Raw genomic sequence first — 12,282 nt, 5'->3', positions numbered from 1 at the left:
AAAGAATGAATTTTTAAACAAAGAAATACCATCTATCAACAAATTGTTTACCCGTTTCTTAAAGAATAGAAAGAAAGTAATCGATTGGGATAAAATCAATCCACCACCAGCTGATATGGTTTTAAACTATAAAGATTTACCAGCAATCACTGAACAAAGAACTTCAGAACTCGCTTCAAAATTGGCTGTTTTGAAATTAAATGGAGGTTTAGGTACAACAATGGGTTGTACTGGTCCAAAGAGTGTTATTGAAGTTAGAAGTGAAAAAACTTTCTTAGATTTAAGTGTTCAACAAATTAAAGTATGTTATCTATTATTATTATTATTATTATTATTATTATTATTATTATTATTATTATTATTATTATTATTATTAATTTTATAATTTTTTTATTAATAATATTTTTTAAAATTAAAATTTAGGAAATGAATGAAAGATATAATATTAAAGTACCATTAGTATTAATGAATTCATTTAATACTCATCAAGAAACTGGTAAAATCATTCAAAAATATAAATATTCTGATGTAAAGATTCATTCTTTTAATCAAAGTCGTTTCCCAAGAATCTTAAAAGATAATTTAATGCCAGTACCAGATAAATTATTTGGTAGTGATTCTGAATGGTATCCACCAGGTCATGGTGATGTTTTCTTTGCATTACAAAATTCTGGTCTCTTGGAAACCCTTATCAATGAAGGTAAAGAATATTTATTCATTTCAAATGTAGATAATCTTGGTGCTGTTGTTGATTTTAGTAAGTTATTATTATTATTATTATTATTATTATTATTATTATTATTATTATTATTATTATTATTATTATTATTATTATTATTATTATTATTATTATTATTATTATTATTATTATTATTATTATTATTATTATTATTATTATTATTATTATTATTATTTAATTTTATTTTTCCAAATCTAATTTTTTTATTTTTTTTTTATTTTTTTATAATTATTTAGACATTTTAGAAGCAATGGATAAAAATAAAGTTGAATATATTATGGAAGTTACAAATAAAACTAGAGCAGATGTTAAAGGTGGTACATTAATTCAATATGAAGGTAAAGCTAAATTATTGGAGATTGCACAAGTACCATCATCAAAGGTTGAAGAATTTAAATCAATAAAGAAATTCAAAATTTTTAATACCAATAACATTTGGGTCAATCTCAAAGCAATGGATCGTATTTTGAAACAAAATCTTTTGGATGATATGGATATCATTATCAATCCAAAGGTTGCTGATGGTAAAAATATCATTCAATTGGAGATTGCTGCTGGTGCTGCAATTGAATTCTTTAACAATGCAAGAGGTGTCAATGTACCAAGATCAAGATTTTTACCAGTGAAATCAACCTCTGATCTCTTTATCGTTCAATCAAATCTCTACTCACTCGAGAAGGGTGTTTTGGTAATGAACAAGAATAGACCATTCACCACAGTTCCCTTGGTTAAATTGGGTGATAACTTTAAAAAGGTTTCAGATTATCAAGCTCGTATCAAAGGTATTCCAGATATTTTGGAATTGGATCAACTCACCGTTTCTGGTGATATAACCTTTGGTCCAAATATGGTCCTCAAAGGCACTGTTATCATTGTTGCTAATCATGGTTCAAGAATTGATATTCCTGAAGGTTCAGAATTTGAAAATAAAGTAGTTAGTGGTAATTTACATTGTGGTGCTTTGTAAATAAATAAATGAATAAAAAAAAAAAAATAAATACAAAAAAAAAAAAAAAAAAAAAAAAAAAAAAAATAAAATAAAATAAAATTCAATATATAAAAAAAAAAAAAATAGTTATCATATATAAAAATTGTTATTTTCTTTATTTTTTTTTTTTATTATTATTTATTTCTTATATAATATTTGTTTCTTTTAAAATAAATTTAAATTTTAAAACTAATTCCAACTCTTTTAAATTTTTCTTTTTATTTTAAATTAAAACAATTCATTACTCATAAAAAATGAATAAATAAAATAAATTAATAATTAAAATAATTTTTATTTTTTTTTAATTAATATTATTTAAAAGAATATTTAAAGCTGATTGAAGTTTATCTTTACAAATTAACCAATCATTAGAATTGATTGTTAGTTTTTGTTGATCAATTAGAGAAATTGATTGAACTAAAAATTTTTCTAAAAAGATTAAAGAATTATCCAAGGTTTGAATTGGTTGGTAATCAATTCTCCACCAGAATAAACTAATTAGAGATGCTTGATAAAACTTTTTATCAATTGTTAACATTGCAGCAGAATATTGAAGACTAGTATAGATTGAGTTTGGATCAATCTTATTTCTATTAAGTAAATTGAATTGTAATAACATATCAAACAAAGGTTTATAAAGTGGAGTTGATAAGAAATGATTAATTGCACCAAATGAATAAATTAAATGTAATAATTGTTGATCTTTTACTATTGTTGAGATTTCTGATTTGGATGATGGCGATGGCGATGATGATTGTTCAGATTTTATCAATTTCTTAATTTCAAATTTAATATCATTAATTATCAATTGTTTAATAGAGTTAAAATTTGAAAATAATGAAAATTTCCAACTCGTTGTAATTGGGAATTTAGATTGATCAGATTTCAATAAATTCATTAAAGAATGTTCTTCATCTAATTTCATTGAAAAGTTTGAAACTTGATCCATACGAATTGAAACTAAAGCATTAATTACATCTTTTCCAGATCCAGAGAGATTCTTTATTATCTTTTCAAATAATTTAAACCAACATTCATGTAAAATTGATACATTTGCTAATTCTTCTTCAGTTTTTTCATTATTATCATTATCATCATCTTCTTTATTATTATTATTATTATAATTATTATTATTATTATTATTATTATTATTATTATTATTATTATTATTATTATTATTACTATTATTATTATTATTATTATTACTACCAACTTTATTCCATAAAGTTAATAATTTTGATAATTGTAAAAAGAATTGTATTGAATTAGTAAATTCTAAAAGTTTGTAGAATAAAGGTACACTTGATAATGGATCAGTGATTTCAATGTTAAATACGGATTGATCAATACCGGTATCTTTCCAAATATCTTTAATGATTGAATGAGTTTTATGTTGTTTAATAAATTGAGAATCTTGTAATTTTTGTTTCTCTTGTTTTGAATTCGATTCATCATACATTTGTAATTGAATTAGTTTTTCAAATACTAAAACTTTGGTATCAATTGAGTGATAATTATTATATTCTCTAAGTTGATTTAAAATTGAAGATCTTAATGTACTACTATCCCAATCATCTAATGATTCATCTTTAATTGATAGTTTACAAATGGTTTCAATTTGATTAATCATTGACTTTTGATTATTATCAACTTGTTGATTTTCTAAAATATCTTTTATACAAGTTGTATAATAATTAATTAATTTAACATTTACAGGATTAATATTTGAAATTGAAACAACTTTTTTACTACCACTACCACCACTAGTAGTAGAAGTTAAAGAGGCTTGTGGATAGAAATTATTATAAATTGATTTAATTGTTGATGGTAAACAACTACCTTCAGATTTAATTAATTTATAAATTATTGATTCTACACTCTTTTCTTTTTCATTTTCAATTAATTTAATTGGTTCAATAATAATACCTTCTTCATTTTGTTGTTGTTTTTGTTGTTGTTGATGATGATTATTATAATAATTTAATAATTTTGTTGATATATCATTATCATAATGTTGAATGAAACCAATACCACCAATTAAATCTTTTATAGAATTTAATTGTTTTACACTAATTAAATGTTCTTCAATTGATTGATAAAATAATAATTCATTTTGATAATGTTCATTTTTATCATTATCATTATCATTTTCTTCTTCTTCTTCTTCTTCTTCATTATTATTATAAAATTCTTTTAACTCTTTTAATTTAATAATTATAAATTTAATTCTATTATCGATTGATAATTTTGAAGAATAATTACCAATTAATAAAGAGATATATAAATTATCTAAATCTTGATGATCTAAATCCTTTTTATACTTTAATAATATTGAATAAGAATTTTGAAAATCTTTTTCAATTAAATTCTGAATCATATAATAATAAATTCTTTCTAATGATAAATCATGAATTAATTCATCATGTCTAATCTCTTGAAGAATACTAATTAATTTTGACCAAAATGAGATATTATTTGGATTAATTTGTTTTTTAGTTTTTTCATTGATTGGGTCAAAAGTTGGTTTTAATATTAATTTAAAATCAATTTGATCATGATTGTCATCATCACTAACATCACTATTATCAGTAGTATCTAGATGTTGATGTTGATTCTTTAATAGGAATGATAATAATTTCTTTTTACTTTTAATATCATTACTTGAATCAATTAAATTCTTTAAATCTAAATAATAAATTAATTTATCATAACTTGTACCATCGATTTGATTATATAATTGATTTAAAGTTTCAATTGTATTCTCTAAATGATTAGATGATTTCAATTCATTGATATTATCATTTGATAGTATAAATTGACAACCACCAGTGTTAGAAGATGATGATGATGATGATGACGATGATGATAAAAGATTCCATTCAATATGAGTTAATAATACTTGATAAATTGTGACACCATATCTTTTTGCCATTGAAATTGAGGTTTCCAATGATTTAATTTGATTTGATTTTGCAAAACTATTAATTGTATCAATTTTATATTGAGAATCTTGTTTAAATCTATTGAAATCAACATAGGTATCAATCTCTGATAATTCTTTCTCTTGAATTGAATCAACCATTAAATTATAATATTTTAATAATAATGATGATTCAATATTTTCATCATCATCATTATTATTATTATTTTTATCATCATTATTTTCAACATTTGATGTTTTTGATGATGAAATTTGAATAGCTTTTGAAATTACAGTTTCAATTGAATATGAAAATAATTGAAGTGGTGAGACTGTTGTTGTAGATTTTTGTTGTTCTTGTTGAGATTGTTGTTCTTGTTGAGATTGTTCTTTTTGTGATTGTTGTTGTTGTTGTTGTTGTTGTTGTTGTTGTTGTTGTTGTTGTTGTTGTTGTTGTTGTTGTTGTTGTTGATATTTTAATAATAATTTCAAAGAATAGAAATAACAAGCTAATTTTGTACATCTTTCTTGACTTGTTTGGAAAGAATCACTTGATTTAGTTGAATCAATTAATTTATTGAAAAAGTTTGAAATAATAATTTGATTATCTTTACCATTTAAATTTAATAAATATGATAAACTTGCTTTCATATCACCATTTTGGAATGAAATATTTGATAATTCTAATAAAACATTTTCAATCTTTTCTTTGATGTTATTACTACTACCACTGCTACTACTACTACTACTACCACCACTAATACCACAATGATTATTTAAAATTACTTGTTTTTGTTGATAATAATATAATAAAGTTTGATCAATTGATTCAATTTTACTAATGTCATCTTGATTATTATTATTATAATCTTGATCAAATAATTTTGTAATTGATTCTTTTGATTCAATAAATGGTGGAACTAATTTAATTTCACAATTATTTTTTAAAGAATTTCTCTTTTCTTCTAAATTATTAATGATTTCAGATTCATCTTGATAACTATTGTCTTGATCATTGTATTGATCATTATCATTATTAAAACTAATATCATAATTATTAATGATTGATTTTGGATTATTATAAATTTGTAATTGTTGAAAAGTTTTTAATAATACTAAAACACTTTCAGAATCACAATAAAGTAAAGAGAAAGATAATAAGAATAATTTAGCTTTAACATTTGAATAGTCCAAACATAGTGCAAGATCAGAACAAATCTTCCAAATTTCATTGAATGAATTTGGTATATTATTGTTTGATTGTTGATTCTCTTTTTCATTAATTAATCTTTTACATAATTTAAATGAAACTTTATAATCCTTTTTAACATGAATTGAAAATTTCGCAACAATTAATAATACAATGATTTTATCTGATACTAAATTTGGTTTAATTTCTTCTTCTTCTTCTTCTACATTCTCTTCATTATCATCAATAATATCATCATCATCATCATCATTATCATGATCACTATCGATTATATTATTCCAATCTGATATTAAATCTGATATTTGTAATAATGTTTCAATATTTAAATAACTATCTTTACAATTATTTAAAACTGTTTGAATTAATTTAAATCTACCTTGTTTAAAATAATTATCATAATTAAATGATTCAATTCCTTTTTCTATTTTAGACGAAATTTGTTGTTGTTTTAAAGATGATTGATCAATTTGTTGTTGTTGTTGTTGTTGTTTTTGTTGTTGTTGTTTCTTTAAATGATGATTTTCTAAAATTAATCTAACTTCAACAGGTAATTTATTAAAATTAAAAGATGAATATAAAATATCGATTGCTTTAATTAAATTAATTTCAGCTAAGATTTTTCTAGTTGGTGGTCTAACTAATTCTAAACAACTTCTAGCTTCTTCTAAATTTTTAGTATGACCATAGGAAGGAGATGAATTGAAAAACTCTTTTGCAGCATTCAAAACCAATGATTCAATTTTATCAGGTGTACCACAATTTGGTAAATATTCATTTGCTAAAAAGAATAATGATTCCGATAAAAGATTCTTTACGAAAAGGTAATAAAGTTGGGAATCATCAGTATTTGAAAATAGTAATCTCTTTATTGAAAGACAATCTTCAAATGCTAATCTCCAATTTGATTGTTTGAAATTATTCTTTTTTGCAAATTTAAATATTTGTGTTAAAATTGAAACTATTTCATCTTGATTATCCTTTTTAACAACTAAATAAGAGATTGGTTTCTCCATTTGATATTTATTTAAAATTTTCATAACTGATACTAATTGATTATATTGATTCTTTTTATCATATAAAATTTGAATTTCACTATTAATATTTCTACTACTACTACTACTACTACTACCACCACCACTACTATTAGTAGTTAAAGAATCATACCAACCACCTCTTTCTGGTAATATCTCTAAAATATCAATCATTGTATTTATAATTTTTAAATTTAAATTTGATTGAATATTATAAATACTATTTAATCCAATTTTTAATATATCTAAAATTGTAACATTAATATCTTCTTGTGATTGTGATTGTGATTGTGATTGTGATTGTGATTGTAATTGTTGATATTGTTTATATTTCTCTTTTATATAAGTAATTAAAAATGATTTAACTAATGATAAATCATTATTTTCTTTTGAATAATTTTGAAAGAAATCAACTAATAAGTATGGATAAATTTTTAAAATTTTTAAACATCTTGATTTAATTACTTGATAAATATTTCTATCATTTGAATCATTTAATAATAATTTAATTTTATCTAATGGATTTATTGATTGATAAGTTTCCAATGATATTTCACAAATGTTATCAATACCTTTACCAACGATATTACTAATACTACTTGAAATATTATTATTATTAGCAATACCACCACCACCACCACCACCAACACCTGAAAAGAATGATTCATCATAAACGATTGAATTTAATTCTTCTAAATCTCTTTGAGTTTCAATTAAATTTGAAACATGTTTCTCTTGAATTGCAATATTAATTAAACTTAATGAATTATTAATTTGACCTGATTTTCTATCAATTTCACTTGCTCTCTTTTTATACCATTCTTGAACAATTGTTGATGTTGTTAAATTATTATTTTGATTACTACCAAGTATTTGTTGTTGTTGTTGTTGTTGTTGTAGATTTTGTTGAGTTGTATGATTAAATGAAAAATGGAATTGATTTGATTGATTGATTTCTATATAATCAATTGAATAAATATCAATTTCATGTATAATTGGTTTACCTGTATTTGTATTATTTGTGTTATTATTATTATTATTACTACTCTCACCACTATTTTCAGTTGATGTACCACTATTAGTTTCACTACTATTTTGATTTGTATTATTTGTATTATAATTATTATTATTATTATTATTATTATTATTATTATTATTATTATTATTATTATTATTATTATTATTATTATTGTTATTATCATTATTACTGTCATTATTATTTGAATTATTATTTGCATTATTATTTGTATTATTTGTATTATTATTATTATCAATACTAATAGTATTATAAGGATATTCTCTATCTCTAGCAGATCTAATATCTTCATATTCTTTTGAAGGTAAAGAATTGATAGCTTTTTTTAATAAAGTTGAATTTAAACGTTGTGACCAATCTAATTGTAATACATTTTCAAAGATTAATTTTGATTGTGACCAATCTTGATCAATCAATTGTTTCTTTTGATTCCAAATATTTAATTCATCAGGTAATAATTGTTTAAAAGATGATGGTTGAGCAGTTTCAGGTATCATTGATAGAATATCTAATCTATAGGGTAAAATTTGATCGGAATAATTTGATAATAAAATGAAAACCGCTTTTACATCTTCAAAACTTGCATATTCCATAGCTGCTGAAACCAATGAACAATCTCTAAATCTTAAGAATTCAAAAGCATCGAAATCATTTTGATAAATTTCTTGATAGGTTTTCAATCTATTTAAATAATTTATTAAAATTAATCTATGTAAAATTATATTTTGATTCTCTTTTAATTTATCTATATTTGTTGAAATGATTGATGATGCTTGCTGATTAAAATCTGAACAATTAAATAGATTATTAAAATATTGAGTTGTTTTATCTAATGCAAATTCTAATAGAATTCTAGTTGAATCTAATTTCAATGGTATTCTAATATGACATGACCATAATACCCAATTGATATCTTGTACCTTTGAAAGATATTGCTTAACAGATTCATTTGATACCATTGATCTTGTCCATCTCTTTTGATGTACTAAATCTTTATCTAATCCATAATGTTCTGCAATTAACAATGCATTACCATACTCTTTTTGTGAAACTTTAGTTTTAAATAATTGTTCTGGTGTTGTTGATTGAAATCTTATAATTCTACGTATTAAATGAATATCATTCTTTAAACTACCTTTATTTCTTGATAATATAATATCTTTATTATTCATATTATTATTCATATTATTATTATTATTTCTTTTATTTCTATTATTATCTCTTTCAATATTAAAATGAAATGGATCATCATCATTTATATCATTATCATTAATATCACCACCATTAAAATAACGTAATAGATATCTATAAGTTTTAACCATTGGTAATTTAACTTTACTTTTATATAATTCATTGATTGATTGATATGATAGTAGATGTAGATGATTAGAAATACCACCATTAATACCATTTATACCATGATTAGTAATAGCACCACTAGCACCACCACCATTAATATATTCAATTGGAGTACCATCGGTTGAAGTATAAGAAGTTTCCAATATAAAAAATCTACCATTATGTGCATTTGTAACAATTAATGGTTGTGCTGATGATACTAACTCTGGATCATGTAATAAACAATTTTGATTATCAACCATTGAAAATACTGTAAATTGTCCACCTTTATTACCAACTATAATTTGATTATCAGACCACCATGCTATATCAATTACAATCTTTAAATTTTCAATTATATTTTGATTAATATTTGTTGATGCTGGTGTTGTTGTTGTTGTTGTTGTTGTTGTTGATGTTGATGATGATGCATTTGAAGATGATGATGATGCACCCCTATTACTATTGTTATTATTGCTACTATTATTATTATTATTATTATTATTACTGTTATTTGAAGTACCTTGATAAGGTTGTTGTTGCATAAATGATGGTATTTCAGAATTATTCCAAACTGAACGTAAATCTTTTGATGTCCAAATTTTAATTGGTTTATAATTACAAGTTACAGGTGGCTCTAAACATTCTAAAATTATTGGATCCTTTTTATTGGTTTTATCTTTATCATCATCGTCATCATCATCATCATCTTCAATTGGTACTTTCCATAATGATATTGTACCATTTAAATCTAAAGAAATCAATTGTTTACCATCAATTGAGAAAACCACTTTATGAAGTATAACAGACTTAAAATAATTTCCAAATAATGTATACTTTAATTTTCTCCAAATTTTTTGTGCCTTTGTTTGATTTTCAAAATTTTCTTCAATCTCTTCTTCTCCTGGTCCAATTGATGATGTATTTAATACATGTGATCCTGATGATGGTGATGATGAAGGTGAAGTTGTAGTAGTTGTTGTTGTTGTTGTTGTAGTTGGTACATTTAATAAAGTGAAATAAGGTTCATGATCAGAAATTTTCCAAAATGAAACATATGCTTTAACTCTTGGACCTCTATTAGATGATTTCTTTGATGATTTCCTATTACCACCAATAGCTAAAATATTATTCTCTGGTGAGAAATGCATACAACCAACTGAATGATGAACAGATTTAAAATTTGGAATTGTTAAACCACTTGGTGAACAACCTAAACCAATACTATTAAATCTCTTTTTGGATTTATCATTATCATCTTCTTCTTCTTCCTCTTCTTCTTCATCATCATCATCCTTATCCTTTCTATTATCATTGTTATTTTTATCATTATTATCACTATTTATATCATCAATATTATTATTTTTATCTTTTTTTAAAGTTCTATTACTAACTGTACCTTTATTTTCATTATGATTATTTGTATTATTATTTTTATTTGATTGATTATAATTATTTGGTAATTGTTCATTTTCGCTAATGAATGGATGAATTGTAAAATTATTATTTAATGTTGGAATATGGAATCTTCTTAAAATCATATCATATCCTAAAATTAATAATTCATAACTATAATTTTTTTTTTAAAAAAAAAAAAAATATATTAATATATCATAATTATTGTTTTACATATGTAAATAATAATTAATAATTATAATAATAATAATAATAATAATAATAATAATAATAATAATAATAATAATAATAATAATAATAATAATAATAATAATAATAATAATAATAATAATAATAATACCATTTTTGATCAGGATCTAAATTACACTTTGCATGACGAATTGCTAAATCAGCAATACCATCCTTTGGATTTAAACCAAACATACCAGGTGATAACATATGTAATAATTGTTCCTTTTCAATTAAGAATATATAAATTTTACAACCACTTGATGAAAATGCTAATAATTTATTATCTGGACTAAAACATAATCTTTGCCATTGACTTTCTTTATCATTTTGAAAGAAATCTAAAAAAATTAATTAAATAAAAAAATTAGAAAAATAATGATGGTAAATATAAAAATAAATATAAATATAAAAAAATAAAAATGATTACATACTACAAGTTTTTTGAATTGTTGAAAAATTATCATTTGAAGATCTAAATGTGATTTCAGTATTTTGAGTTGATGCTAATATTGAACCATCATAACTTGATAATAACTTTGATGTAGCTTGATTTTGATTATGAATATGTAATGGTGAGAAATTACTTTGACGTGTTGTTTGTCCAATATTACGATATAATGTAAGTGGTAATGAATATGGTAATTTAATTAAAATACTTGAATAATTTATTAATCTTTTAAATAAAACTAAAAAAATAATAAATTAATATTAGTATTATTATTATTATTATTATTATTATATTTTATATATTCATAATTAGTATATATATATATATTGTTTTTACATTTTTTAAAAGATAAATTATTCTCTTTATTTCTCTCTTCGTCATCTTGACTATCAGATTGTGTTGTATCAATCCACTCTGGATCCACGAACCAAAGGGTATATAAAATCTTTTTATTCTTTTGTTTTGAATTTGAATTTATTGATAATTGTTTTAAACTTTTATTTAACGGTGTATCTTCATCTATTTCTTTATCGTCGTATGCACTCTCATTATTATTATTATTATTATTATTATTATTATTATTATTATTATTATTATTATTATTATTATTATTATTATTATTATTATTATTATTATTATTATTATTATTATTATTATTATTATTATTGTTGTTTTCATTATTATTATTATTATTATTATTATTGTTGTTGTTGTTGTTGTTATTACTATTATTATTATTACTATTATTATTATTACTATTATTATTATTATTATTATTATTATTATTATTATTATTATTATTATTATTATTATTATTATTATTATTATTATTATTATTATTATTATTATTATTATTATTATTTAAAATAGCATTATTTTCATTTAATGTATCCTCCATTTTTTATTTTATATGTATATTTTCTTC

General features: G+C 21.7%; 2 protein-coding genes across 2 annotated transcripts in view; one reads left to right on the top strand and one right to left on the bottom strand.

The window, feature by feature from the left end:
* Window positions 1-1,706, top strand: part of ugpB (UDP-glucose pyrophosphorylase 2) — a gene marked incomplete at both ends in the record, with an annotated part of 1,849 nt that extends 143 nt beyond the window's left edge. Inside the window, 3 exons of the mRNA XM_636970.1 lie at window positions 1-301; window positions 424-757; window positions 976-1,706. The exon at window positions 1-301 is cut by the window's left edge and continues 143 nt beyond it. Of these exons, the coding sequence (XP_642062.1) occupies window positions 1-301; window positions 424-757; window positions 976-1,706 (1,366 nt within the window). The remainder of the gene's footprint in view (window positions 302-423; window positions 758-975) is intronic.
* A 322-nt stretch (window positions 1,707-2,028) lies between these two features.
* Window positions 2,029-12,255, bottom strand: DDB_G0277997 (hypothetical protein; the record flags this gene model as incomplete). The annotated part of the gene is made up of 4 exons (XM_636969.1): window positions 2,029-10,831; window positions 11,019-11,247; window positions 11,341-11,595; window positions 11,694-12,255. 4 exons carry the CDS (start codon window positions 12,253-12,255, stop codon window positions 2,029-2,031), a joined length of 9,849 nt encoding a protein of 3,282 aa, XP_642061.1.
* Window positions 12,256-12,282: the final 27 nt, after the last annotated feature.

The sequence above is a fragment of the Dictyostelium discoideum genome (genome assembly GCF_000004695.1).
Source record: "Dictyostelium discoideum AX4 chromosome 3 chromosome, whole genome shotgun sequence".
In the NCBI taxonomy this organism is placed as follows: Eukaryota; Evosea; class Eumycetozoa; order Dictyosteliales; family Dictyosteliaceae; genus Dictyostelium; species Dictyostelium discoideum.
Note: the sequence above shows the minus strand (reverse complement) of the source record. Positions and strands in the feature narration are given on the sequence as shown.